Below are 24110 nucleotides of genomic sequence, written 5' to 3' on the forward strand. Positions count from 1 at the left end.
CGATACCACTCGCGGTGTGGAGATGCAGCCAAGCTGGGTGACACAGCCATTCACTACCGAAGAATCGATGATCGCCAAGTGTGATAGCGAACGATTGTCGCATTGAATCTCGGATGCTTTCGATCTATCTTATCATTCCATGGGTTCAAATATCACAGTGATTTGTAGAACCTGAGATACATTAATGACTGACTGGCTGTGGTCGCATGTCCGCGGCGGGATCGTCGAGCAAAAGCGCCACATACCGACCCGGTGCGAGCTCGAATTGACCAGAAGCCATGGCAACTACGATCTGTCTTCTAAAGACATCAGTGTGATTTCTACCCTCAATCATGCATCTGGTGTGATTTTGTGTTTATTTTGTTCCGCCTTCCACACGAGATCCAGCCGCTTCAGGTCACCAACCAATCGGCTCATGCAACCCGACTTCCCAAGCAGCGGGAGGGTCCCGATCGGTCGGCTTTAGAAAATGTCTCCACCTCCTCCAACTTTCCGGGGCGCCTTGCGACTTTTATTCTGCACGGCGCCCTGGTGATATCTCGTTACACGCGCGACAGAATCACCATGGACGCCCAACATTACCTCAAAAAGCACGGCTGGAGAGGCTCTGGTCATTCGCTTGACCAGAGCAATCGCGGACTCAAGAAACCCCTCCTCGTCAGCAAGAAAGTGGACGTCCTTGGTGTCGGCGTGAACAAACATGCCGCTGTGTCGGACCAGTGGTGGCTGCGCGCCTTCGACCAGAGCTTGCAGACGCTGGGAACTGGGCAGGAGACTGCGCTTTCGCAGGCACAAAAGCATGGTGTGAACAGAGGAGGATTGTATGGGCGATTCGTGAAGGGAGAGGGTGTGCCAGGGACGATCGGCCAGACAATCTTGCCTTCGAACAAGCCTAGCGACCAGCCATCTTCGAAGGAACAGAAGAAGACAATTTCCGACAATGGCATGCTGCCTACACCCCAAGACTCGGATGCGCAAGACGAAAAAGCCGACCGAAAGCGCAAGCGCTCAGAAAAATCCGACGAGAAGCGATCGAAGCGGAAGAAGGAGGTAGGCGAGGACAAGAAGGATATGAGCTCAGAGTCGGAGGCTGCAAAAGACAAGGCCTCGAAGAAAGCCAAAAAGGACGCAAAGAAGGCGAAGAAGGACAAAAAGAGCACTTCAGGCTCCAACGCGGAAGACGATCTTGACCCCGAAAAGCAGGCGCTATACGCCAAACGTGCCGCTGAAAAGGGCGTTTCACTCGAGACCTACATCAAACGACGACAAGAGAAATACGCTGCGAAGAAGGACGAGAAGAGGAAATGAGGGGATGGGGACAGAAAAAGAAGAATAAGGATCTTGATCGAAAGAGAGCGAAGAAGCAAGTGCTCTGCAGGCTTCTGCTCTCAAACGAAGTTAGACCCAGAGCCTGACTTCGTAAAGGATAATTACGCCTGGCAATAGCTTCTGGGTGCAGCAAAGACGAGCCACGGCCCGCCCTTGGTATGCCTCAATCGCAGATGAGCTGTTGCACACGAACAGCAGCTCTTGGGTTCTGGCAGCTTATCAGCCACGGAAAAAGGCACTGGGCATAATAGAATCGTATCGACTCGATTTCGATGGCTCAAGACAGGTGTCTATGGAAGGCATCTGCTGTATCTACGAAGGGCCATGATGTACATATTAGCGGTTTCGACGCTCCGATGACCCGCGCTTTGATACAGAGTGCGAAGGGAGGCCTCCGGAAGAGTCAAATCAAGGCGATAGCAATCTGAGACAGATGAATGTAAAAGCCAATGGAGCTCTAGACTACCAACAGCTAGTTTACCTAGTTTTGCTCCAGCAGCCATTTCACACCCTTGACGGACTCTTCCACAAACCGCTTGCTCGACTCGATCTTAGGGAAGACCGACCAGAAACCGTGCGGCAGGCCGGGGTAGACGTCAACTTTCGTCTTGAGACCTTCATCCTCACGCAGTAATCGCTCGTATATCAGTGCTTCATCTCGGAGCGGGTCCTGGCCGCAGATCTGGAAATAGCTCGGCGGCAGACAAGCGTGCCCAGTCTTGAATAGAAGCGGACTGAACAGCTCGCTGCCACGATCTGCTACAGGAAGATAGCAATCGTAGAACAGATCGCAAGCCTTGCGGGAGAGAATAGCGGCATTCTTGTTCTGCTCCCACGAGTGCTGGTCCTTCTTATACTTCTCTGGCAGAGCGTCAACAGCGCAGATGGCTGGGATCATCATGTGGCAGCCAGTCAAAGGCGGGCTAAACTTTTCGTCACGGGCCAGGTGAGAGATCGTGGCGGCGATGTTTCCACCAGCTGAAGTGCCACCGATAATGAAGCCTTTGCTCGGGTCTGCGCTCAATTGCGAGGCGTTTTCAGCAGCCTAGTGTTCTGTTAGCGGGCGCCCTGATCGCAGTATTTAATTGAGTATTATCCCTACCCATTTTGTAGCATCCCAGCAGTCATTGTGTGCTGTTGGGAACTTGTGCTCCGGCGCAAGCCTGTAATCCACGTTCACCGCGACAAATCCGAGTTGCCCACACAGCAGCCGGCAGAGGAGCTCCTCATTTTCCAGACCACCAATAGAGAAGCCGCCGCCATGGTACATCACATAGAGCGGTCCGGCAGCCTTCTCGGGTGTATATGTCCGCACGGTGATCTTCCCGCCATCTCTCATGGTAACTTGATGGTCCTTCTCTTCTTTTACTCCAGGCACAGGGCTGTGGCTGGCGGTCATATTCTTCTTGGTCGCTGATATGAAGCCACGGAGCGTTTGAATGTCCTCGAACATGCCAATGTCGAAGGCCTGCCCGCCCATCGATTCGAGCACCTGTGTTTAACGTCAGCGCGAGTTGCAGAGGGCGAACGATAGCGCTAGTCGTACCGCGTCCCATTCTGGGGTGGTGTCGCTTAACGATCGCCAATCCTTGATGTCAGCCATGTTCGGTGCTTTGTAGGTTTGGTCTAGAAACGCCGGAAGAGGTGCACACGAGGGGAGATGTTAGCACGCGGCTGTACTTATCCATGGCCCCACCACTCGTCGGCAATATCGATGGATATACATCATCGGCCTTTAGCTTACTCCATGGAGCAAGTAATCGACTAGGACATAGATTGATTCAATACTTCTCAGAAGTGCCTCGGTGACCAATGCACGCGCCAGCCTCGGTATTGTGTACGAGGGTCGAGTCGACGCAGTAGACCTGGCGTGCCTGGCGGTTGCATGTCGTAACTGGTCCTCGGCATGGTTGGAGGCTTGCGGGGAAAGATGGCAAACGGAATTTCGGCTTCAATCCTCATCCGGAAGTCGGTGGCATGGTAAACCCAACGCCTAGCATTTCTCAGGGAAAGAGAAGCATCTCTCCCGCCACAAGACGTCGAGGTGATGTGCTATCGAGAGACATCAACGATCGTTTCTCTATGCCCTCAGGGTCGCGGCTTGTGCGCCACCAGCTTTCGGATCGGCTGTGGTTTGCCGGCTTCCGGTGACAGAGTCTCAGGAGGCTTGTTGATCTATCTGATGGCCAGAACACGTCCTCTCACCCTCGCCCCCTTTTGAAACTTCAATGGTTGTGTCTCAAGGTTTCGGTACTTACCAGTAATTGGCCTGACGACAAGTATCTCGTACAGGCTCAGCCATAGCCTGTCCACCTGCGACCATGGCAACTCAGCCTTTCTTGAGATTGACCGTCTCTTGTTGAAGGATGTCATATCCAGCTGGACGGTGCGGCGGTTCCGTTTGATACGGGGATATTGACTATCTACACACAGACCCTGGTCTACTGTCGGCTCCTGTGATCGACCCATGGCTCCTGCGCCTGGCAGGCGGAGCTTATTCACCGTCAAGGACACGCGGCTTGACATTTTCTTGTTGCACATGTACGAGGATGCTTATAGCATCGATGCCTTGCAATCCAGCCTCGCATGGCTTCATCGGTTGATACACTTACATCTTTGAGAGGCTGGAGTGAGGTTTCCACGAGTTCCATCTGAGACCACTCTGCATAATAATGCTGTCCGGTCATCGAGTAGTCTCTGATGATTGCCTCCTCGTAATTGCTGTCGCACGCAATGCGGCTGTACGCGCATCAATAATGTAGATCTTAAAGCCAGCGCCAACCAAGCATCACCAAGAATCTTTAGCACGCCACCTTAAAAGCATCAAGCATCGTCCCGACCGTTGCGATGTCTCGGTCGGAGCACTTCCCATGCTTCCGCTCTCCACCCTGACTACCGTGAGCGAATGGTGTGCGGTTCACACTTGTATCAGTCGTGTCAGATGGAGGCAGCTGAATCGACTGGCGCCACTTCCATCCTGCCCCCTACTGTAAGAACTGACGTGCAACTCGAGTTGCAGTGGCCCAAGCATCATCCGCACGTTCTCCGACTGAATGCATCACTGGTCATCCCCGTGAAGTTGTTCCATAGACATGTCACCGCGGCCGTGGGTCCCCTTGTGCCATTGCCCTGGGTCAGACACACATGTATAGTACACGGTAACTCGGCTCTTCAGTTCCAGCCTCAACGATCATACCTACGACCAAAACTCCCCCGTCATCCTCACTCGAAGCTACGACCAACTCTATAACCTCGACAGTGCCCTTGCACAAACGATATTGCAATCGCTTGACTGGCTTCATTGCGTCCTGGCTTCTCAAGCTGGTTCCGGCTATAGCATGGCCAACCCCTCAGACTCTCTACGACTATGGCCGAAACCCGACTCACACTCAGGCCTATCTGGAATACAGTATCATTACGAGACACGATGGGTTGAATGCCGCGAATTACCACGAGTACACGAAGATTACGATGTTGAGCTGCAAGATACGTCTGGTGGCTCCGACACAAGCAGGCTGAACAATGATTATCACCACAATGAATACGATGCACACGTAAAGACCAGCAAAGCCTTCATACGACCGTGGACATTCCTTTCCATCTGCTGGAAGTCTTCCTCAAGAGGCAGCATGATGACAAACTCCTTGTGGCCTTTCACCATCGCCGCCATAGTACTACACTACTATTTCGATGAACACCAGCTGTGGATCTTCGTCACGGCATATATCGGCATGGTGCCAGCAGCAAACCTCGTGGGATTCTCTGGCCATCAACTCGCAAGGAAACTAAATCCAACACTCGGTATCCTGGTTGAGACTGCGATCGGTTCCTGCGTGGAATTGATTCTGCTCTGTGTACTAATCATTCAACCGGGAAACATGAGCATACGAGTCATTCGGGCAGTCATCCTTGGATCTATACTGGCAAACCTTTTGCTCTGTTTAGGGCTTTGCTTCTTCGTCGGCGGCATCTTCTATCCGAACCAATCGTTTCATGTGGCTATCAGCGAAGTCGCTTGCAACCTCATGCTCGTGGCTGGCATGGGTCTGATCATACCATCTGTCTTCTATAACTCTCTATCCTTAAGCTCGACCCGCTCAATCAATTACTTGGATGAGCGAGCGCTGAGATTGTCACGCGTTGTTGCGGTCGTTCTGCTGGCCGCGTTCTTCGCCTATCTGTGGTTTCAGACTCGGTCGCATTCTGGGATTTACCAAGACCTCCTTCAAACAGAGGACACTCCGGAGGAAAGACGGAGAAACAAGCATAAGGCGCAGCTCACCCTGGTTGAGTCTATACTGGCAGTTATGGCTGGCATCACATTCGTGTCGTTCATGGCGGTCTTCCTTGTGCAACAGATTGAGGTATGTCTCGGCCCTCTTTTCAGCCCGCGATTCAGTGCACTAACAAGCGTACAGTACATCGTTATCGATCGGCATCTCAGCGAAGAATTTAAAGGCCTGATTCTCGTCCCTGTGGTGGAAAAGATCTCCGAGCACCTCACAGCAATGCACAAAGCCCACCAAAACCAAATGAACTACGCTCTTGCCCAAGTGCTAGGCTCGTCGATCCAGACAGCGCTTCTCAATACACCTCTTATTGTGTTGATTGGGTGGGCGCTGGACAAGAACATGAGCCTCAACTTCGAGATCTTCGACGCTGCCATGCTTCTCCTGGCGATCATCGTGGTCGGAAGCTTCTTGCGGGACGAGAAGAGCGATTACTTGGAGGGGATGCTGAGCGTCTTCGTTTATCTCCTAATAGCGGTGGGTGCGTACTATTATCCGAATCCGGAATCAGGGGAGTCAGGGCATAGGGAAGGGGCGCACAGTTCTGATAGATGATTTGGAAAATGGAAAACAATGATACAAAATTCGATATGTTGCGAGACATTCTTCGTAGAGATTTACCCGACTGAGTTCCATCTGTCCAAAAGGTTGGAGCGTGTCGTCAAACGCCAGCTCTGGAGGAAACGAAGCCACTCAAAATGCCCGCAGAAGATAGCGTGCTATTGACGTTTCGCATACCGAACAACGATTCTTCATACTTTTGAACTAGGGCCAACGCATTTGATGGCCTTGAAGATTGTAGCATACAATGGGAGACGGATGAGAAAATGTTTTGCTTTATAACATACAGACCAGTGCTTGACGTCATGGTTCCACACCATTGGATGCATCAAACATCCAAATCCTCAATGGTCTAGTGGCTATGATTTCCGCTTGTCATTCAGGTTTACCCGATGATAAGCCGCGGGAGACCAGGGTTCGATTCCCTGTTGGGGAGATTTCAGAAATGGCATCTCTTACAGATATCAAGTCTTCCGGTGCTGGCTCACCAGCATCGTCCATTCTTTTTCGTGAATTTTTTACGGAATGGACATCCACGCAAGTTCGGTCAGTTATGGACGGCACGAAGTCCTTCCTAGATGCACCCGTGGCTTTGATATCGGGACTAGACACATAAGAGTGTCAATATCTGTCAAAAGGGTCATGGCCAATCGAGCGCTATTTTGACATGTCATGCGGCTGCGTACAAGAGATATAAGTTCTTATTCAAATTTCATGGGCATCTAGTACGACCATGGCCTTATCTGCAACGCCTCCTTTTTCTCTGGCTCTCCCTCCAACGGCGGATCCTGAAACTCCGGCAAGAGATAGAAACTCAGATCCTCCGTCCTCACGGGATCCCTCATCTGCGTTGCACCCCACCCATTTCCCAGCCACGCCATTTCATTGACCTCCGCCCGATTCTCCTCCGGCAAATACTCATACTCATAGTCCTCCCACCTCGGACTCCTCAAGGCCTCGATACAGTGCAGCGTCGACCCAGGCCAAAGCCCTGTAACCGTAGCGCCAGACTGGCCCTGCCCGTTTTTCTTATACCAGCTCTGGCAGTCGTCCATGAATACCGTGCCGCGGAAGTAGCTGTCGACGTAGCGCAGGAAATCCCGCACGCGCGCGCGCTTCACGACCATGGACTTCAGGTTGTCCTTTTGCAATTTGCGAATCGCCTTGCAGATGTAGTCGCCCGTGCTCTCGATCATCATCGTCAGCGAGCCCTCGCCGATGGCGCCGTTCGGGCCCAGCATCATGAAGTGGTTCGGGAAGCCGTCGGTCGCGAGCGAGAGGTAGTTCGTTGCGCGCTGCTGCCAGTGGTCCGTGAGTTTTGTGCCGTCGAGGCCGGCCACGGGAAAGGGGGGCGCGGAGGAGGAGTAGAATCCCGTTGCGCAGACGAGCGCGTCGATCTCGTGCAATTCGCCGTCGGTCGTGACGACGCCGCGAGGCTCGATGCGGTCGATCGTGTCTTTGACGTACTCGACGTTGTCTTCGACGAGGGCTTCGAGGAAGCCTGGGCCGGGCGTCAGGCGCCTGCAGCCGGGGGAGAAGGAGGGTTTGAGCGAGTCCATGTAGTGCGGCTTCTTGGCCAAGCGGTCTTTCATGCCTTGCTCGAACATCGCCTGCGCGCCCTTTTGCATCTCGGTGCCTTTGAGAGTGATGCTGTGCACGTTGTTGGCATCCGCTTCGATTTTCATCCGGAACTTAAGCCAGGCTTCTGGGTCGGCGTTGAACCGCTCGATTTGGTCTTTGTTGAAGTATATGCTCTCTAGGCCGAGCTCGTCTTGCGATTTCTGACCCAGGGGTGGTGAAATCCATGTTCGGCCGCGGATGAAGCAGCTCAGCTGAGCACCGGGAGCCTGCTGCAGCTTGGGGATAATCTGTATGGCACTGCTGCCAAGCCCGATGATGCCGACCTTCTTGTCCTTGAAGTCATAGTCCTCGTTCCATCCAGCTGAATGCATGATCTCTCCTTTGAAGTCCCAGAGCCCGTCTATACTCGGCCATTGCTTGTTGTTCAACAGACCTCGAGCGCTGATGAGCATGTCCGATGTGTCCTCCAATACACTGCCGTCCGGCTGCCTGACGGTCACATGCCATTTTCCCTCATCTTCATCCCACCGGCAGCCGGTGACCTCATGCTCGAGCTTCGTAAAGCGATTGACGCCGTACTTCTCCGCCGTTGACTCCAGATATCCACGGATCTCGTTCGAAGGCGCATAGAGCGCTGACCAGTCATGTTTGGGGTTGAAAGAGAACTGGTACGAATGTGAAGGCACGTCACAGGCTGCGCCTGGGTAGCGATTCTCATGCCTATTGCTCAGTCAGCCTAATGTGACGTTGCTATTGCACGATTGCATCAGACATACCATGCGCCGCCGACACCCTTGTTCTTCTCGTAAATGACCAGCTCACAGTTGCGCAACCTCTCCGGTATCCTGATACCAAGATAAATGCCACTGTACCCGGCTCCAATGACAATGACGCGGATGGGCCTCTGGTTCTCTATCGGTGTATCGTGTATGGTCCATTGGTCCGTCGTACCGTTCACACCGTTCGCGACTTTCGAGTCAACTCGCTGAAGCTTATCCGCGGTCATCTGCTTGTTCCTCAACAAGTGCTTCAGCGCAGCGTCCGCCGTCGACTCTTCCCGAGCTTGGACGGACTCTGGCACGTTAGGAATGGCGGACATGGTGAGATGCAAAGCGTCAGATGCGAATCAAAGAAACGAGACGACAAGAGAAAGGAAAGAGACCCTCACAGTAGGAGACGCATCCTGTACCCACCAGCGGGGGGCATTCTGCCGGCTACCGTGCCTCCCATCGAGACTCCTTCGGCAGTTACACGAGTAACGAAAGTGAGGCGGTCCTCGGGCGATCGTCCCGCACTCTGCTGCCCCTCCACGAGATGGACCCGCTCTTTGCCCCACGTGAAGGTGCCTGATTGCGGAGAAACGGACAAGGGCCTGCCGGCTCGGTCGGCCTGCGCTCAAGAGTTGGGTTTAGGGCTCATGCATACGGGGTCACGTTTGGTCAGGAATCGAGACTCGTAGTCAGTGGAGAGCAAGCTGAGTTTCGCGGACGCTTACGCACAGCATGTCGATCAATGGCAGTGGACACGCGCTGACTCGTGCCGATGAACGATATCATGACTCCGCAACGGTGGAGCTCAGCGGCGGGGCACGTCGACCTCATCCTTATGCCGCTGCTGTCACTGCCCGTATGTGAGCCGTGAGAAGTACCGGCCTCGTCGGCAGCATATGCAGCGCGTGGCTCATGCAAGCCATCTGCAAGATGGCAAGGTTCCGTGAAGTGCGGGGATGGCTGGGAACCAAGACTGGGGAAAACAGCCGATGCTGTAAGCTGCTGAGGCTGTTCGAAAGCAGACATGACTGCCGGCGAATTCTTGAGGCCGGTGTCACGAGCAAAACAAGGCTTATCAAGGGGCGAATTTTCAAGGCAGTATAGGTACATATGATTCCAAAGGGGTATCTCTTCAATTCATATCCAAATAAGCTACAACAGGAAGCCTAAGGGCTCATGGCACCGTTGGCGTGGACTTCATCGCCCGCGGACAAGGGCGGCCTGAAAGAGATGACGGCAATCTGGGCATGTAATTAGCATGGCAATAGATATCAAGCGCGCAGAAAGAACGACGTACCTGCTTTTCGACAGCGAAGCCCAACCTCTCGCCGTCCGAGCTCCAGCTTAAGCTGGGCTCACTGAGAGCCTCGGTCTCATCTTGGTGATCTCCGTTGGTCGAGCCGTTGACCTCAGCCGGTTGCCTCCAAGTGACTAAAGCCCGCGTATCGACTGCGTTGAGATTCTCGTTGTCGATGCGCCATATGCGAACTGTGTCCGCACCTCCGAGAGCCAGGTGGTTTCCATCCGGTGACCATGAGAGAGCAAGTGCTGGATTTTGTCCAAGTTCCAGGGTCACCAGTCGCTCAAAGGCGACAGTACCTTCTGAAAGCGACAGTGCGTACAGAATGGCGGTCCCATCCTCAAAGGACGCAGCCAAGATGCTCTTGCCTGCTGTCGGCTCATCCTCTGAAGAGTCCTTCCGTGGCTGCAAAGCCAAAGCGAACAGTTTCTCCGGAATCTCAAGTTCGACTGTATGAGATGCCTTGCCTGTTGCAGAGTTGGGGCCGACGTAGGCAGCCAACTTCTTTTCAGTCGTAGAGGCGAAGATGTGAAGTCCAAGCTGCGCGTCGAACCTGACCTTGTCCCACTTGGTAACATTAGGCGCGATCTCCAGAGATTGCTCTGCAAGATTATGTATCGCGACGGATTCCGGCGTGAAGCCATTCGTGAGAGGCTCCTCTGACTTCAGGAGTTTGTACAGCTTGGTGATTCCTTGATCACCGCACACCAGAAATGAGCTCTCGTTCGTCCAAGTCGCATCCGTCACCTGGTGCTCAAAGATTCGCCAAGCAACAGGCTCCTTCCTCAAGTGTGCCTTTTCTGCATCTGTCGGCGTCTCATATACTTGGACAAGGCCGCGCTTAAGGTTTGTCCGTGCCACAAGAATGTGATCGCCCGATGCACTGTAGCGGATACATGTGACGAGTCCAGGAGGGTCCAGCAAGGGAAGGCTAGAGGGGTAAACGACAGTTCCAAAATCCCGGCCTATGTCCATGAGCGTCTGAGTAGACGGCTGCTTGTCGCCCGGCAGGTCTCGCAAGGTATCCACTGCGCAAGTTGCCATGCGCCCGTTGGGGTGCCACGCTGACGCAGTGATTATCGAATTTGGTGAAATTGAAGGTTCGTCCACGTGCTCAATGGTTTTAAGGTCGCCGTCTTCCAAGTTTGGAACGCGATAGTACCGGCAAAGACCTTCCCCAACAGCGAACAAAGTCGAGAACCCTTTCGAGTCTTCACTGGGGCTCCAGCTCGAATGGAAAACTTTCGCCTCTGGTTTAGAAACACGGAACGAAATGGTGCTGGTCTTAGGACCCCGGCGCACTTCGGTCTGCGTTGCTACGTCCAGGCTGTCGTAACGCTCAGCAGGAGCTTCAGTGGCATCATCTGAGCCTGCTTCTGGAGAAGCAGCTTCAGCATCCTCGTCTCCCTCGCCGACTGATGGCGATGCAGCGTCAACGTCCATTGCGTCTCTGTCCCCATTGACATGCACCGCTTCGGGCCGAGGGCTGAACCTCTGCCTTTTTGCGGCCGGTGTGGGGAACTCGTCCGGTGCTCTCATTCCGCCGGGTGGTAGTAGTCTGCCCTTCCTTTTGCCGCTGCTAGGCGGGCGGCTGCCGTTTTCCCCGCCTTCTTCCATGTTCTCGCTGGTCGCGTCCATCGTCCAGCGGAAGCGGCGCTCGTTGCGCCCAACGCGCGCTTGCAATTCATCGTGCGCAAGCCCGTCCTGAATCACTGACACAAGCTCGTAGTGACGGACAGTGGGAGTGAATGGAAGGTCTTCTGGGTCGCGATACTCGCGCGGACGGTGCCAGTCTTTGTAGAACGCACGTGCTGTCGTTTCATGGCCGGATTCCTGCAGGTATCGGAGAATGAGATAGTTGATGTGGTCGGAAGAGAGGGCGCCGGGCTGCGCCATGGCTGGTCGATGCGGTCGTCGAGTGCGACGTGCTCATGCGGATGCAGTGGTTGCCTGTCCGTCAGGAGTCTTCGACACGGAATTGTCAGCAAGCAATCTGGACGCGGAAGTCAATGCGCGCACTGTATGCCGGTCAGCAGGCGACGCAATGCAGTGGATGTTGCAGTAGTGGAAGTCGGCGAAGACACGCGCGAGTCGGCGCCGCGGAGTTGGGCTGGGCTTGGCACATGCTTCGTGGAGAAGATTAGCGCCTGGAGAGTGACGAGCAGATCGGGGGTTGCAACGGCAAAGATTTGCAGTCATGCGGCGAATGCATCACGTTGAGCTCGAATGAATGTGAAGTCGCGATACTTAACATTATCCATCTACAGGGCGAAGTAAGTGGCTGGCAGTCAAGGTACCTCGGTGTAATGCCATTCAACAAGTCATGTACCACGAAAGCTTCATCTCGAGTTCATGGTAGGACAAGACGAGCAGAGCGCATTGTCTTCGTCTCAATCGCATTATGAAGTGAGGTGGCTACAGAAGATCTGAGCATGGTTGTTGCCTGCTGACTGAATGGCTGACCTCGTCGTGCTGAGGTGTGGACACGCGCTCACCCTCCATCAAACGTGCCGGCTTCAACAGGGCTGCGCATCCACGTTGCGTTAGCGCGAAGGATCTCCCCAAAGCCCTGCGCGTCGCCGGCCAATCGTGCTGCGACCCTGATTCGCCAGCTCTCACTACTTCTCTAGGCAAGCCAGCCATCACGCCGACATCGTTTCTCTGTGCTGGTTCAAGACTTACAACAAGTACTATTTATCATGCCGCCTCGGATCAATCTTCCGCCTCTGACCCGCGCTCTTCTGCTCACGCTTCTCGTTTTGTCTTCTCTGAATTCCTATCTCCGATTCCGTTCTTGGTCTTCCAGCACACCTGACAACGACTCGACGGCCCCGTCGATATATCTAACTTCGCCACGATGGGCGATACCATATCTGGTGCTGATCCCAGCTCAGTCGATTAAATACCCCTGGACATTTCTCACCAGTGCGATAATCGAGAACAACATCGTGTCTCTCGTCATCTCATCTGCCGTGGTGTACTTCGGCGGTAAATACCTCGAGCGAGCATGGGGCGGTCAGGAGTTTGCGAAATTTGTCTTATTCGTAACGATGATTCCGAACATTGTCACTTTCATCCTCTATGTCCTGTGGCACGGCGTGACATCTCACACGCCTGAGTAGTAAGTTTGAAAAACATATCGCCTTGACCGCCCGCGTGCTAACCGCGATATCTAGCCCTACTCCAATCAATGGTCTCCTGGCTCTAAGCGCAGCATTCCTCGTCTCACTCAAGCAGCTTGTACCAGAACATACCGTCAGCCTTTTCAACTCCCTCGTGCGCATCCGCATCAAGCATTTCCCCGCCCTCTTCGTGCTGGCGAACATGCTTTCCGGGCCTTTACTCGGAACTGACACTGCAACCTGGCTCTCGCTTTTCGGTTTCCTAACTGGCTGGCTATACTTACGCTTCTACCGCATCTCGGACATCGGCGCGACGGAATCCGCAACTGGTGGCGAGGGGAGCATCATGAAAGGCGACCCGAGCGAGACCTTCGCCTTCGTCTCATTCTTCCCGGATATCTTCCATCCAATTTTGGCCCCGATCTGCGACTCGGTCTACGATGCACTGGTGCAGCTGAAGCTCTGCACTCCCTTCTCGGACTCTGCGATCGAAGCTGCTACAGAAAGCGCTGCTTCGAGGTCTGAGGGAGGCCTGCCAAGTGTTATGAGACAGGGCGGTGGCGGTGGTGGCGGAAAGAGAGCTGAGGCTGAGCGGAGAAGGGCGCTGGCTCTTAAGGCTTTGGATCAGAGGCTGAACGCTGCCGCTGCGAGTCGCAGTGCCAACGAGCCAGCCGCCGGGACGTCCGATGTAGCGCCGGAAGCTGTGCCTAATTCTGCGGAAGTCAAGAACTCCAAAGCGGCGGGTGGAGTGCAGGCGTGAGTAGCAGCTTTTGGCTGAAGATTGCTGCGTTTCCAGCGATATATCTAGCGTATAATCCTACATTTTCCGCATGCATGCGTTTCCGACTCTAATGTACATTTATATTGGTCTGATAGACAAGCACAGCCTCTCGGGTTATGTGTTTGACCGGCGAGGTTGGCTCTCTCATTCAGCTCTTGCCTCTTCAGCCACAAGAGATACAGCGGTCCCGTAGTCTCTTTGAGGTTGCCGTCTTCACTCCACTTCAAACCTCCCCACACCTTCCCTCCCCAAATCACCACCTCCCATCTTCCCGCAACAAAAAACTCCCAGCGCCATTGCCATGCATTAAAGTATCAATACTCACATCCAGTCTCCCATCCAATCGCATCTCCCACGCTCATCTCCTCATCTCCGCCGCCCTCCTCTCAACCCAAAACCCGCTCTCCGGCCTCCGCAGCTCCTTCATCTCCTGCTTGCTCAGCCGCTGATCCACCTCCTGCACATCCACAAGCTCCTTGACGGCGAAAATTTGGCCCGCGATGTCCGGCGACACGGGGTGGTAGACGGTGCGCAGCCGCTTGTGCAGGCCCAGCGCTTTCAGCACGCCGCTGGTCTTCGCGGGCAGGCCGATGGCGCTGCGCATGAGGGTGACGCGGAAGAAGGACATGTTGGGCGGTATGTTGGGTTGTTTGAAGGAGGCTTGGTCTGGCGGTTGGTGTTAGTTTCCTGATGGTAGTTTTGAGATGGGCGAGGGATGGGCGGACTTTTTGGCTGGGGGGTTTCCGGGGCGAGAAGTTATTTCGGGGCTAGTTTAGGTTCCGAACGAGCAGTGCGGTCGTAGAGGCGAGTTTGACCGGTATTTAGGTATTATGTCAAGCGGTTGATCTCTTGTCGCATGCCATTCCCGCTCCTTCTCCGCTCGCAAGTCTTCGAATCCGGCGCAAGCAAGCTTTGCGGAACGTGCCGAGCGAGGGCCGTTTGGCGGAGAGACGATCTGGGGAGAGCGACACCTGCAGCTCGTGCCTGATCTCAAGAACACATTGAAGCTAGGTAGACATTGCGTTTGCGACACTAAACCGACCTTCCCCTCGCAAACCCAGGCGCCGGCCGCCTCTCACCCCGCCGCAACCATGAACGACCCCATCCTGGAAGACACGACGTCGCGGCTGGCGGAGCTGCTCAAGCACCCGGACGACCTGGACAAGCTCCCCTCATTACGCTCCGAGTTCACGCGCAAGAAAGCCGCGATCGACGGGCAACTGAAAGTGGGACTCAAAGACCAGCTCGAGGTAACGCAGAACGGCATGTCGAGCATCGTCGAGGGCCAGAAGATAGTGGGCTCGATCAAGGACGAGATGATGAAGATCGACAAGCTGTGCGCCGAGGCGCAGGGCATGATCCGCGACTTCCCCGAGATCAATCGCATGAGCGTCATGCAGCGCAACTTCGCGGCCGTCGAGAGCATGAAGGACGCGATTGGGGGGTTCGGGGCGCGGTTGGCGGAGCTGGAAGAGTTGTTGCGCGAGGACGATGAACTGATCGAGCAGCCGAACCTGCTGGCGATTCACGGTGAGCTGACGGATTTGAGGGATCTGAGGGACCAGGCGATGGATCAGGTCAAGGGCGCGGAGGGAGAGAGTGGGATTGAGATGATTGAGAATTTGCCGTTGGAGGGTGGGGTCACGCTGAGGGATCATTTTACGAGGCTGGATGAGATGGTGGAATGGTTTGAGGAGCATGTGGCGCAGGTCTGTCATAATCTGATTGGATTGGTGCTGGAGGATCAATTGTCGCTAATTGTGAGATTGGCATTGGTCATCGAGGATGAAGAGAAGAAGGACAAACAGGTCAAGGCGTTACAAGATGCACAGAGAGAGTTCCAGGATGTTGCGAGCAGGTTCAAGAGCATAAATGTCGGGCAAAGGGAGCTCAGAGGGTACAAAAAGAAGATGTTGCAGGCCATCGAGGTTACCGCGGAGTCACAGTTCGAACAGCTGAAGCAAGACTTCCTCGAGGAACCGGACAAACTGGAGAAGAGCTGTCGATGGTTCTTCAACGAGCTGAACACAGTCAAACTCGGAATGGTCGAACTAATGCCTAAGAAGTGGAAGATCTTCAAAACATACACGAAGATCTACCATAAGCTCATGCACGATTTCCTGGTATCACGATTGGACGACCCAGACATCACGCCTGTACACATGCTTGCGGTGCTCAACTGGGTGCCCAAATATTACAACAAGATGACCCGGTTGGGTATTGAGGAGGAAGAACTGAAACCGCACATTATCGACTTACGAGAAAACGATTTGGTTCGGGAATACCGATCGCTCATCACAAAGGCGGTCGAAGAATGGATGGCCCGCATGGGTGGAACCGACAAGCAGCAGTTCCTGACTCGTGCCGAGAACAGTCTGGACGAGAATGCCGAAGGTCATCTGCACACGAAATCATTAGGAGACATGTGGACTATGCTTCGCGAACAGCTCTTCGTCGCTCAAAACTCAGGCCGGCCCGATGTTGTCGAAGGTGTGATCGACGCTATGTACGTCGCGCTCAAGCAACGGCAGCAGATGTGGGAGCGTTTGGTCGACGACGAGGCGCGCAAGTTCGAAACTGGCCAGCTTAACGAAGAGGCTGTGAGTGGTTATCACGACTGGCTTGTGGCTATCGCGAACGATCAGATCGCCAACATCGACGACGATCCGACTTCAGGCGCGACGTCGTTTCTCACACGTTTCAGAAGCGATTTTGAACCTTTGGTCAGCCCTGCATACGCCATATCATCTCAAGTCGACCATGAGGCTCTGTCCAATGCATACGTCGATCTATCGACGCACTGCATCGCTTTGTTTGCAAAGACGATCTTCACTGTGGACTTCAAGGCCATCATGCAAGACTTCTTCACGCCGACGTGGTACCAGAAGGCTTGTATGCCGCAGATCATCAGCACCTTCGAGGACTACCTCAACGATTACACCGATGTATTCCACCCTTCATTGCGAGAGATTCTCATCGAAGAGCTCGCGGACGAGCTACTTGTACGCTACCTCAGCGCAGTACGAAACAAGGGCGCCAAATTCCGGCGTACCGATCCGTTCACGGAGAAGATTCGCGACGATGTCGTTGCCGCATTCGAGTTTTTCAAGACATACCCCGATGCATTTGAAATCGCCAAGGAAAAGTGGCGAGCAGTGTCGAAGTTCTCAGATCTATTGAGCGCAAGCAAGGGCCAGGAGGTTATTGAAGCATACACCAGCATGAAGGAAGCATATTGGGACGTGCAGATAGGCTGGGTCGAGGCCGTGTTGAAGAGTAGAGACGACTACGAGAGAAGCATGCTGAATAACGTGAAGACTGCGGCGGCAGCAATCAGCTCCGAGAGAGGCATAGACACCGTTATGAGTAAAGTGAGATAGCATGACAGTAATGAACAAATCGCGCCATGAACAGATATTTTGTATGCACAGATATTCTGAGTAGTGGAAAGTGTTGAGCTCGTGAAGGCTGTAGAGTGAGTGGTCTGCCAAAACGCTCGGGCGGGAGTACCCGCCCGGAACTTCCTGGTTTGCCCGACGACGCAGCATTGGCAAGAAGGAACGTCGAGCTTCACCCGCTATCCCCATCGATACCACCTTCACCCCGAACACCACCCCGTCCGCCTCGACACCGTCAAAATGCTCGCCAGCCGTGTCGCCGCCCGCAGCGCCCGCGCCGCCGCGCCGCGCTTCTCCGCCGTCTCCGTGAGGGGTTTCGCCGACGCCGCAAAGGTCGACTCCAAGCCTCCTGTCGCCCTCTTCGGTCTCGATGGCACCTACGCCAGCGCGCTAGTACGTAGCAGCAGGAGGACATATGAGGTCGCAGGAATGAAAAAACGAACGGGATAAACTAATACGTCCGGCGCGACCATAGTACACCGCGGCCGCCAAGTCCTCCTCTCTTGACGCCGTCTCGCGCGCCATGGAGAACTTCCAGGCCACCTTCAAGAAGGACGCGCAGCTCCAGAAGATCCTGACCGCCCCCACCCTTTCCGTCGAGGACAAGACCGCGATCGTCGCCGAGCTCCAGAAGACCACCGGCGTCACCGACAACACCCTCAAGCACTTCCTCGAGACCCTCGCCCAGAACAACCGCCTCGCCATCCTCGAGGGCGTCAGCGAGAAGTTCGCTACCCTCATGAGCGCCGCCCGCGGTGAGGTCGAGATGACCATCACCTCGGCCGCTCCTCTGGACGCCAAGGTTGTGAAGCAGCTGGAGACCGCTGTCGGCAAGAGCCAGTACGTCGGTCAGGGCAAGAAGCTGAAGGTTGTTCCCAAGGTAAGATTCGCGAATTTGGAAAACGCCGGGGGGATTGATACAGATATCTAACGACCGATTGCAGGTCAACCCTGAGATCCGTGGTGGTCTCGTCGTCGAGATCGGTGACCGCACCATCGACCTTTCCGTCTCCTCCAAGATCGCCAAGATGAACAAGCTCCTCCAGGACTCTTTGTAAATATGATGTAGCTATAGAAGCCGGAGCAGTAGCGAGTTGAATGTTCATTTGTATTGTTATCTCTAATCTCCAGTCTCTGATTCAGAAGGCACACCTGCAGTTCGATGCAGCCCCGGCAGCTACGCGGTGGTATAAGCTACCTTACTTATCATCGGTCACGAAATAACGATCGTCCGATGTTTCATACGATATTTCTACGCACGGCAGTGAAAGTGCGAACTTGAGCTGGGCTTTAGTCATGCATCTAAGGGTATCCAATTTGAGGGGAGCTACTGACACTACGAGAGAGTCGGCAGGAAGGCCCATTGTCATCAATCGCTTAAACTGCACTTACCACGTCCTCTGACGCTGGCAGACCGCTTTGCCGAACGCTTTAGAACAAATGGAAGTCGTCACTCCCAATTTCCGAAGAAGCCTTCAGCTGAAGACGGAATTCCGAGTGCTCTCCTTCTCCCTCGTCGAGTTATGCAAGTGCTGCGTCACCTGCAGCACTTTTTCAATGTGCTGCTTGCCTAGCCCTTCACCAGTCCGCAAAGCCAGCAGCTGCGCGGTCTTGAGCACGTTCTTGATCTGCCGCCCATTGAGCACCAGGGTCCTAGCGAGGTGATCAATGTCCGACTTGCTGATCTGATGCGGCAACGTGCGCTTGACATGCTGCTCATGCGCATCCGCACTGCCACTGTCCTCCACAGCCTTGGGCGGCTTCGCGCGCGCCGCCGTCTGCGTCTCGTCGTGCTTCTTCAAGAAGTTGGTCCAGACGGCGCGGCGCGAGTCGACCGTCAGCTCCTTATAGTCGATGGAGATGAGGATGCGGCTCTGGAATGCCGGGTCGAAGGTCTGCACGCGGTTCGTCGTCAGGATCATGTTGCCCTCGTAGTACTCGAGCACGCGCAGGAAGATGCTGACGAGCTTGTTGCGCTCCAGCTCGTGCAGGCTGCGCTCCTCCAGGAACACGTCCGCCTCGTCGAGCAGCAGGATCGCGTTCCAGCGCGTGCACATGTCCAGCACGCCTTGCAGCTTCGTCTCGACGTGCCTAGGGTCGAGCCCGAGATCGCCGGCGGACATGACGAAGAGCGGCGTTTTCATTTCTTCGGCGACGCCTTCGGCCGTTAACGTCTTGCCGGTGCCTGGAGGGCCGCAGAGCAGGATGACCATGCCGCGGCCTTTACCCTCGACCACATCGTCGAACTGGCGACGATAGGCCTCCGGCGTCGATGCAAAGCCCAAAGTCAGCTCCTTTTCGTTGTCAGGAAGTACAAGGCTCTCAAACGCTTTGGTGTTGAAGGTAATGTCGTGCAGGCTGTTGACAAAGAAGTTCAGCCACATCTTGTCCTTAAGCGAGTAGCCGCGCACGATCGGAGTGCAGATCATCTTTTGCAAGTCGGTGAGCGGCAGGCGCGCGGCCTCCTCTCCGTCGTCCTCCTCGTCCAGGAAATGGCCCTCCATTGGAACGTCACTGCCGTCTTCCCTCCAGGTGTTTTCGTGAGCCCAGCCGTCGTCGTCAGGGGAGTCACCGGCCCCAATGCCGTTCGCTGACGCAGTATCTGCCGTGCTTCTGCCTCAAGTCAATACATCGATTCGGTCCGTGAAGAGGGTAGCAGTAGTACGTACAGTGGAGAGACATAGACTGCGGAGTTCGGCTGGAAGCGATTCCATCCAATGGTGTCGAGCACCACGCGTCCCTTGACAGAATACTTCTCCATCTGATTGATGTCGTTCATCCGCCACCCGATGCCGGTGTAGGCGCGGAAGTGAGACCCAGCAAGGGCCTCGACTTTACCACCACGTTCGACAAGCTTGGTTTTCACCGCGTCCTTTGAAGCGTGGCGTTCGAAGGGAATAGCCGCGAGGATGGAGAAGTCTTTGGTACCTGTGTGACAGTCAGTACCCGTAGTTGGAGACGTGTGATTTCACTGTGATCAAAACGAGATCACCTTGCTCGAACGTACCATCGTAGGTCGGAATGCTGATGTTGACCTTGTTGGTCCCGAAGTCGGCGCCGTCGTAGTCGACGTACTGGCAGGTGAGCCAGTAGACGGAGCCTTGTTCGCGATCTCGGCCGTAGCGGGACGAGTACAGGCGGAAGCATCTGTCCTGGCCTTGCAGCTTCGCGTAGACGAAACAGCCCGGCTGAAAAGCAGTCCACAGAAGATCGTAGGTGATGACGCCCTTGCTTATCATATCCCGGGAAGACTCAATAGTCTCCTTGAACTCCTCTTCGAGGAAATTGTAAAGTAGCTCACCATGCTGAGCCCGGTCGATCTTATCCTGCTCTGCCCCTTCTTTCTCGCTCTCGCTCTTGAGCTTGGTCACTGCGGCTTTCAGTTCCGTCCAGCGGTGGATGAGCGGCTCGAAGTGGCAAGAGAACTCAAGCCGATCGAGGCCTACAGTGACCCCAGGATATCCATCGAGGACTTCTCCAAGAAGGTCTTTGAGGAGCGGGCTTTGGATGACGATCGAGTGAAGTGAGAGAACACGTCTCGGATCGCCGTAGACCTTGACCATGCGCACCAAGATCGCGTAGCGCAAGGAATCAGCATCTTCGGCGGGCTTGCCCAAGTCTTTCGGGATCGTGGTCTGCCACTGGAAGCGGCCGCGCTTGTCTTCTTTGCCACCTGTGGGTCATGTCAGTTAATGAGTTCGCGCAGAAGGTTGGGGCATGCCTACTGTAGAGATGCTTCAACCCGCTTTTCATGCCAATGTCCTTCTCGTCGACCACCACGAGCTTTTCGACCCCTTCTGCCAGCTCCGCATCGCCAGTCGGTGTATCTCCCTGTGGCGTGAATGGGTCCACGATCGCCGGGAATGGCGGGCTCGCATCGTCGTCAGAATCTGACGACCTAGACATGTCGTTGTCGTGGCCGAGTCTAGAGTGCGTTTTGCGGCGGCGGCGGCGGATCATAGAAGCTTTGCGCTGGCTGTAGAGGCGATCTAAGCGAGCACGATGGAGCAACAGCTCTTCTCCGTGTATCCTCGAGTAGGTGCGGCGAGGGGAAGGAGGCAAGAGCTTGTCGAGCGGATTCATTGACAAGTGGTAAGGAAGAAGTCACGAGTGAGAGCAGGCACGAGCATTTGTTTGTATGAGAGAGGGAAAGCGGAAAGAGTCCACTCACGAGTGAATAATCGCACAGCGAGGCTGATGGTTGCAGGCTGCAGGAAGCTGCCTGATGACACAGCTTGCTTGCTTGCATGAGGATGAGGACACACACGGTCACGGGTATTGCGGTACCCGTTCGTCAAGCACGTGATACTAGATTCTTCATTTGAAGAGATCCTCAGGCTTGACTGGTTTCTAACTGTGAGTTTGGGTTGAAAACCACATGTTTGAGCGGCTGGAGATTGAGAATGAATGTTGATCGACTTCTATACATCACATGCGAACGATGGTCTGTGCGAGATCCACACCGGAATCCCTGCATGAACCTTTCAGCTGCTAGACATCCGTGCTTTGTGGCTGGCCGGCAGCGGCCTCACTAGCTATCAGGCTTCCACAACTACATCATTGCATACTGCGGTGTTTTTCAATTCAGCCTGTAGCGCATGCAACTCCACGGCACATGCATGAGCATCATTGATGCATACGAGATCAATATCGCTCTCGTTTCTCTCATCACTAATGCTGCCTTCTGGACTCGAGGAGTGAATAGACTTGCTCTAGCTTCGCAACTCAAAGACGTATGCGAACAAACCCCCGTTCCACTCTACTCTACGACTCATACGACTCTCTTCCGACTTCGCAGAGCTGCACTGGATCTTGCCCAACGCCATTCTCGATGCCCCAGGGGCCTCTAGGCTCCCACAGCTCGCTTCCAACTCCGTTCTTGTACCAAAACACGCCGTTTGGATCCCATTCCCTCTTCAAGGCGAACAGCCGGGCATAGTTCTCACCGTTAAACGTCTTTTGCCAATCCGGCTCGGTTGGATCGGCCTCGTTGACGTACGCGCCAGTGTCTGGTGCCAGTTCTCGAAGCTCTTGCACCTCTTCTGTGCGTAGGATGGTGGTGATTTCTTCCTTTGCAGTGTCGTTGAGAGGTTCCCAGCTCCGTGGCAGTGCTATCGATATGTCAGCGGCTGTCTGGTCAGGCTCTAAAGGTAAGAGGGCTTGCCTATCTGCATGCAAGTCTTTCTCCAGGCAGGAAAGACTGCATTCGAGCCACCTGCGATACCTCCCTTCGGCTTCCAAGTACCAGGGCCAGCAATGACATGTCCAAGCATAGGCCAGCCGACTGATTCGCCGCTTGCCTTACGTAAGGCGTCCTTCAGCTCGGGTAGAGGCTTTGATAAAGCATTTTCGTCGAGAAGTCGACTGCCGAGTCGGATAGGGAGCCCTGCACTGTCTGCCTGGTTTTGCAACGCAAATCCCTTGATAAAATCGGGATACTCCTGTCCGGCACTAATGGTCCGAACAGGATCGCTCCACGTCGTTGCCTTCATATGCTCTTCCATGGGCGCCAAAATATCTTTCACCTGCTCTGGAGATAGTTTCGGTGCAATCCATTCGCCGTAAAGCTTGCCTTGCATTGCCGGATCTGGCTCGCTGGGATCAAGTGACGTGACCCAGAAATATCCCATCAAGCCTGACTTCACAAGCTGTGGCACCTGAGAATGAAAGTAGGTAACCATCGACCAGAAAGTGTCGGATCTGGCGGTCGTATTGTATGCGAAATTGAAGCCAGTGTACGAGATGCTTTCGTACGCTTTGACAGTCACGCTTACGATGACCGCGAAGTTGCTTGCGCCACCCTAGACGTGTCAGCGAAGAACAGGCATAGGAACTCATCAACTTACTCCACGTAAGGCCCAGAAAAGGTCCGGGTCTGACGTCTGGTTGACGGTACGAAACGCGCCGTCGGCAGTCACGACTTCCATTTCCAAGACCTGGTCGGCTCCCATGCCATAATATGCTGACACGGGACTGTGGCCTCCGTTTGCGATCCAGCCGCCGATGCCAACGTGCGGATCAGCACCGCCGACGACAGTGATGTTGTGCGCTGCGGCAAATTCATAGACGTCGATCATACGTTCGCCGGCGGCGATCTTGACCGACCCAACCCCTCCCAGAGCTAGAGCTCGAGGATCGCCCCGGTTCAGGGTGAGGCCTCGGAGTTTGTGGGTTTGGATGGAGAGCGAATCGGATCCAGAGGACCTGTCTCGGTCAGCGGTCATCATTAGAGAGGCAGATCTGCACATACCTTCCGGGCACATCGTGGCCGGTGCCTTTAACAATCAGACGAATGCGCGTCTCGCGAGCGAATGAGACTGCATGTTGGATATCTTGCGCGTTGGCGGCTGGGACGACATATCGAGGATAGCTGCGGAAGTCGCATGGGTAGGTGTCGTTCGGGAGACAGGCCATGTCGTTGTAGTCGGCCGACACCAAGTTGAGGGCGTGGAATGTGGTGTTGGTCCAATGGCTCGCCACTTCGGTACACGCGACATTGTCGTAGTCAGGCAATTCGGGATGGCAAACGGCTCCCGGTGGGGTCGGCGTCACGAGCCTCCCTGATATGGAGTTGTTCAGGCTCCGCCAGACGGAAGCTGAGGGCCATTCGGGCGAGCCGTAGATTGGCTTGCAGGTTGGCGATCTTGGAGGAAGAGAGGAACATCGCGAAACCCAGAGGGCAATTGGAAATAATTTCAGCATCGTTGCGATTGAAAGAAGAATTGCGCTCGGTACCTCGAACTGTACCGCATAGCTGATCTGAAGGGAGAAAACTTCCCTCTTTTATATCTGAGCAGCGATGATTGACGGACAGTGGCCTACAGTAGTATGGGTCCATTGCGTCTGCTACGAAAGCGACCGAATCATTCGTTCATTCCCGAAGTGGGCATATTCGGTTGAACCAAGTGAGGCTTAGCGCACGAAATCGCATTCGCAATTGAATCGGAGAGCCGCAATTGACGCCTGCCGCACCAGTGCC

At 54.6% G+C, this 24110-nt stretch overlaps 11 protein-coding genes across 11 annotated transcripts; 5 read left to right on the forward strand and 6 right to left on the reverse strand.

Moving 5' to 3' along the window:
- Nucleotides 1–564: 564 nt before the first annotated feature.
- WHR41_00474 (uncharacterized protein) lies at nucleotides 565–1308 on the forward strand (the record flags this gene model as incomplete). The annotated part of the gene is made up of 1 exon (XM_069369080.1): nucleotides 565–1308. One exon carries the CDS (start codon nucleotides 565–567, stop codon nucleotides 1306–1308), a length of 744 nt encoding a protein of 247 aa, XP_069234197.1.
- Nucleotides 1309–1574: 266 nt separating this feature from the next.
- On the reverse strand, nucleotides 1575–3383 carry WHR41_00475 (uncharacterized protein). Its single transcript, XM_069369081.1, has 3 exons — nucleotides 2876–3383; nucleotides 2432–2821; nucleotides 1575–2374 (listed from the first exon to the last, which is right to left on the reverse strand). The coding sequence occupies exons 1-3, from the start codon at nucleotides 2930–2932 to the stop codon at nucleotides 1811–1813; spliced, it is 1011 nt and encodes a 336-aa protein (XP_069234196.1). The 5' UTR covers nucleotides 2933–3383; the 3' UTR covers nucleotides 1575–1810.
- A 1284-nt stretch (nucleotides 3384–4667) lies between these two features.
- Nucleotides 4668–6173, forward strand: WHR41_00476 (uncharacterized protein; the record flags this gene model as incomplete). Its single annotated transcript, XM_069369082.1, has 2 exons — nucleotides 4668–5693; nucleotides 5748–6173. 2 exons carry the CDS (start codon nucleotides 4668–4670, stop codon nucleotides 6171–6173), a joined length of 1452 nt encoding a protein of 483 aa, XP_069234195.1.
- A 664-nt stretch (nucleotides 6174–6837) lies between these two features.
- Nucleotides 6838–9082, reverse strand: WHR41_00477 (uncharacterized protein). The gene is made up of 2 exons (XM_069369083.1): nucleotides 8537–9082; nucleotides 6838–8480 (listed from the first exon to the last, which is right to left on the reverse strand). Exons 1-2 carry the CDS (start codon nucleotides 8857–8859, stop codon nucleotides 6902–6904), a joined length of 1902 nt encoding a protein of 633 aa, XP_069234194.1. The 5' UTR covers nucleotides 8860–9082; the 3' UTR covers nucleotides 6838–6901.
- A 557-nt stretch (nucleotides 9083–9639) lies between these two features.
- WHR41_00478 (uncharacterized protein) lies at nucleotides 9640–11726 on the reverse strand (the record flags this gene model as incomplete). The annotated part of the gene is made up of 2 exons (XM_069369084.1): nucleotides 9640–9771; nucleotides 9828–11726. The coding sequence occupies 2 exons, from the start codon at nucleotides 11724–11726 to the stop codon at nucleotides 9697–9699; spliced, it is 1974 nt and encodes a 657-aa protein (XP_069234203.1). The 3' UTR covers nucleotides 9640–9696.
- A 464-nt stretch (nucleotides 11727–12190) lies between these two features.
- WHR41_00479 (uncharacterized protein) lies at nucleotides 12191–13787 on the forward strand. Its single transcript, XM_069369085.1, has 2 exons — nucleotides 12191–12951; nucleotides 13007–13787. The coding sequence occupies exons 1-2, from the start codon at nucleotides 12530–12532 to the stop codon at nucleotides 13710–13712; spliced, it is 1128 nt and encodes a 375-aa protein (XP_069234202.1). The 5' UTR covers nucleotides 12191–12529; the 3' UTR covers nucleotides 13713–13787.
- A 304-nt stretch (nucleotides 13788–14091) lies between these two features.
- WHR41_00480 (mitochondrial 54S ribosomal protein uL30m) lies at nucleotides 14092–14361 on the reverse strand (the record flags this gene model as incomplete). Its single annotated transcript, XM_069369086.1, has 1 exon — nucleotides 14092–14361. One exon carries the CDS (start codon nucleotides 14359–14361, stop codon nucleotides 14092–14094), a length of 270 nt encoding a protein of 89 aa, XP_069233996.1.
- Nucleotides 14362–14824: 463 nt separating this feature from the next.
- WHR41_00481 (uncharacterized protein) lies at nucleotides 14825–17113 on the forward strand (the record flags this gene model as incomplete). Its single annotated transcript, XM_069369087.1, has 1 exon — nucleotides 14825–17113. The coding sequence occupies one exon, from the start codon at nucleotides 14825–14827 to the stop codon at nucleotides 17111–17113; it is 2289 nt and encodes a 762-aa protein (XP_069233997.1).
- Nucleotides 17114–17306: 193 nt separating this feature from the next.
- WHR41_00482 (uncharacterized protein) lies at nucleotides 17307–18255 on the forward strand. Its single transcript, XM_069369088.1, has 3 exons — nucleotides 17307–17524; nucleotides 17607–18011; nucleotides 18076–18255. The coding sequence occupies exons 1-3, from the start codon at nucleotides 17372–17374 to the stop codon at nucleotides 18187–18189; spliced, it is 672 nt and encodes a 223-aa protein (XP_069233994.1). The 5' UTR covers nucleotides 17307–17371; the 3' UTR covers nucleotides 18190–18255.
- A 351-nt stretch (nucleotides 18256–18606) lies between these two features.
- On the reverse strand, nucleotides 18607–21496 carry WHR41_00483 (uncharacterized protein; the record flags this gene model as incomplete). The annotated part of the gene is made up of 4 exons (XM_069369089.1): nucleotides 20857–21496; nucleotides 20139–20804; nucleotides 19801–20059; nucleotides 18607–19744 (listed from the first exon to the last, which is right to left on the reverse strand). Exons 1-4 carry the CDS (start codon nucleotides 21212–21214, stop codon nucleotides 18607–18609), a joined length of 2421 nt encoding a protein of 806 aa, XP_069233995.1. The 5' UTR covers nucleotides 21215–21496.
- A 399-nt stretch (nucleotides 21497–21895) lies between these two features.
- WHR41_00484 (uncharacterized protein) lies at nucleotides 21896–23867 on the reverse strand (the record flags this gene model as incomplete). Its single annotated transcript, XM_069369090.1, has 4 exons — nucleotides 23382–23867; nucleotides 22978–23335; nucleotides 22296–22932; nucleotides 21896–22242 (listed from the first exon to the last, which is right to left on the reverse strand). The coding sequence occupies exons 1-4, from the start codon at nucleotides 23831–23833 to the stop codon at nucleotides 21896–21898; spliced, it is 1794 nt and encodes a 597-aa protein (XP_069234000.1). The 5' UTR covers nucleotides 23834–23867.
- Nucleotides 23868–24110: the final 243 nt, after the last annotated feature.

Source organism: Cladosporium halotolerans, assembly GCF_011745625.1.
Source record: "Cladosporium halotolerans strain TM138-S3 chromosome Unknown Sca1, whole genome shotgun sequence".
In the NCBI taxonomy this organism is placed as follows: Eukaryota; Fungi; Ascomycota; class Dothideomycetes; order Cladosporiales; family Cladosporiaceae; genus Cladosporium; species Cladosporium halotolerans.

Coding starts and splice junctions, on each gene's coding strand:
- WHR41_00475 (XM_069369081.1), bottom strand. CDS start 2,932: ATGGCTGACATCAAGGATTGGCGATCGTTAAGCGACACCACCCCAGAA. Junction 2,822..2,875: donor CCACCCCAGAATGGGACGCG/GTACGACTAGCG, acceptor CGTTAAACACAG/GTGCTCGAATCGATGGGCGG. Junction 2,375..2,431: donor GCTGGGATGCTACAAAATGG/GTAGGGATAATA, acceptor ACAGAACACTAG/GCTGCTGAAAACGCCTCGCA.
- WHR41_00477 (XM_069369083.1), bottom strand. CDS start 8,859: ATGTCCGCCATTCCTAACGTGCCAGAGTCCGTCCAAGCTCGGGAAGAG. Junction 8,481..8,536: donor AAGGGTGTCGGCGGCGCATG/GTATGTCTGATG, acceptor ACTGAGCAATAG/GCATGAGAATCGCTACCCAG.
- WHR41_00479 (XM_069369085.1), top strand. CDS start 12,530: ATGCCGCCTCGGATCAATCTTCCGCCTCTGACCCGCGCTCTTCTGCTC. Junction 12,952..13,006: donor ACATCTCACACGCCTGAGTA/GTAAGTTTGAAA, acceptor CGCGATATCTAG/CCCTACTCCAATCAATGGTC.
- WHR41_00482 (XM_069369088.1), top strand. CDS start 17,372: ATGCTCGCCAGCCGTGTCGCCGCCCGCAGCGCCCGCGCCGCCGCGCCG. Junction 17,525..17,606: donor GCACCTACGCCAGCGCGCTA/GTACGTAGCAGC, acceptor GCGCGACCATAG/TACACCGCGGCCGCCAAGTC. Junction 18,012..18,075: donor AGCTGAAGGTTGTTCCCAAG/GTAAGATTCGCG, acceptor GACCGATTGCAG/GTCAACCCTGAGATCCGTGG.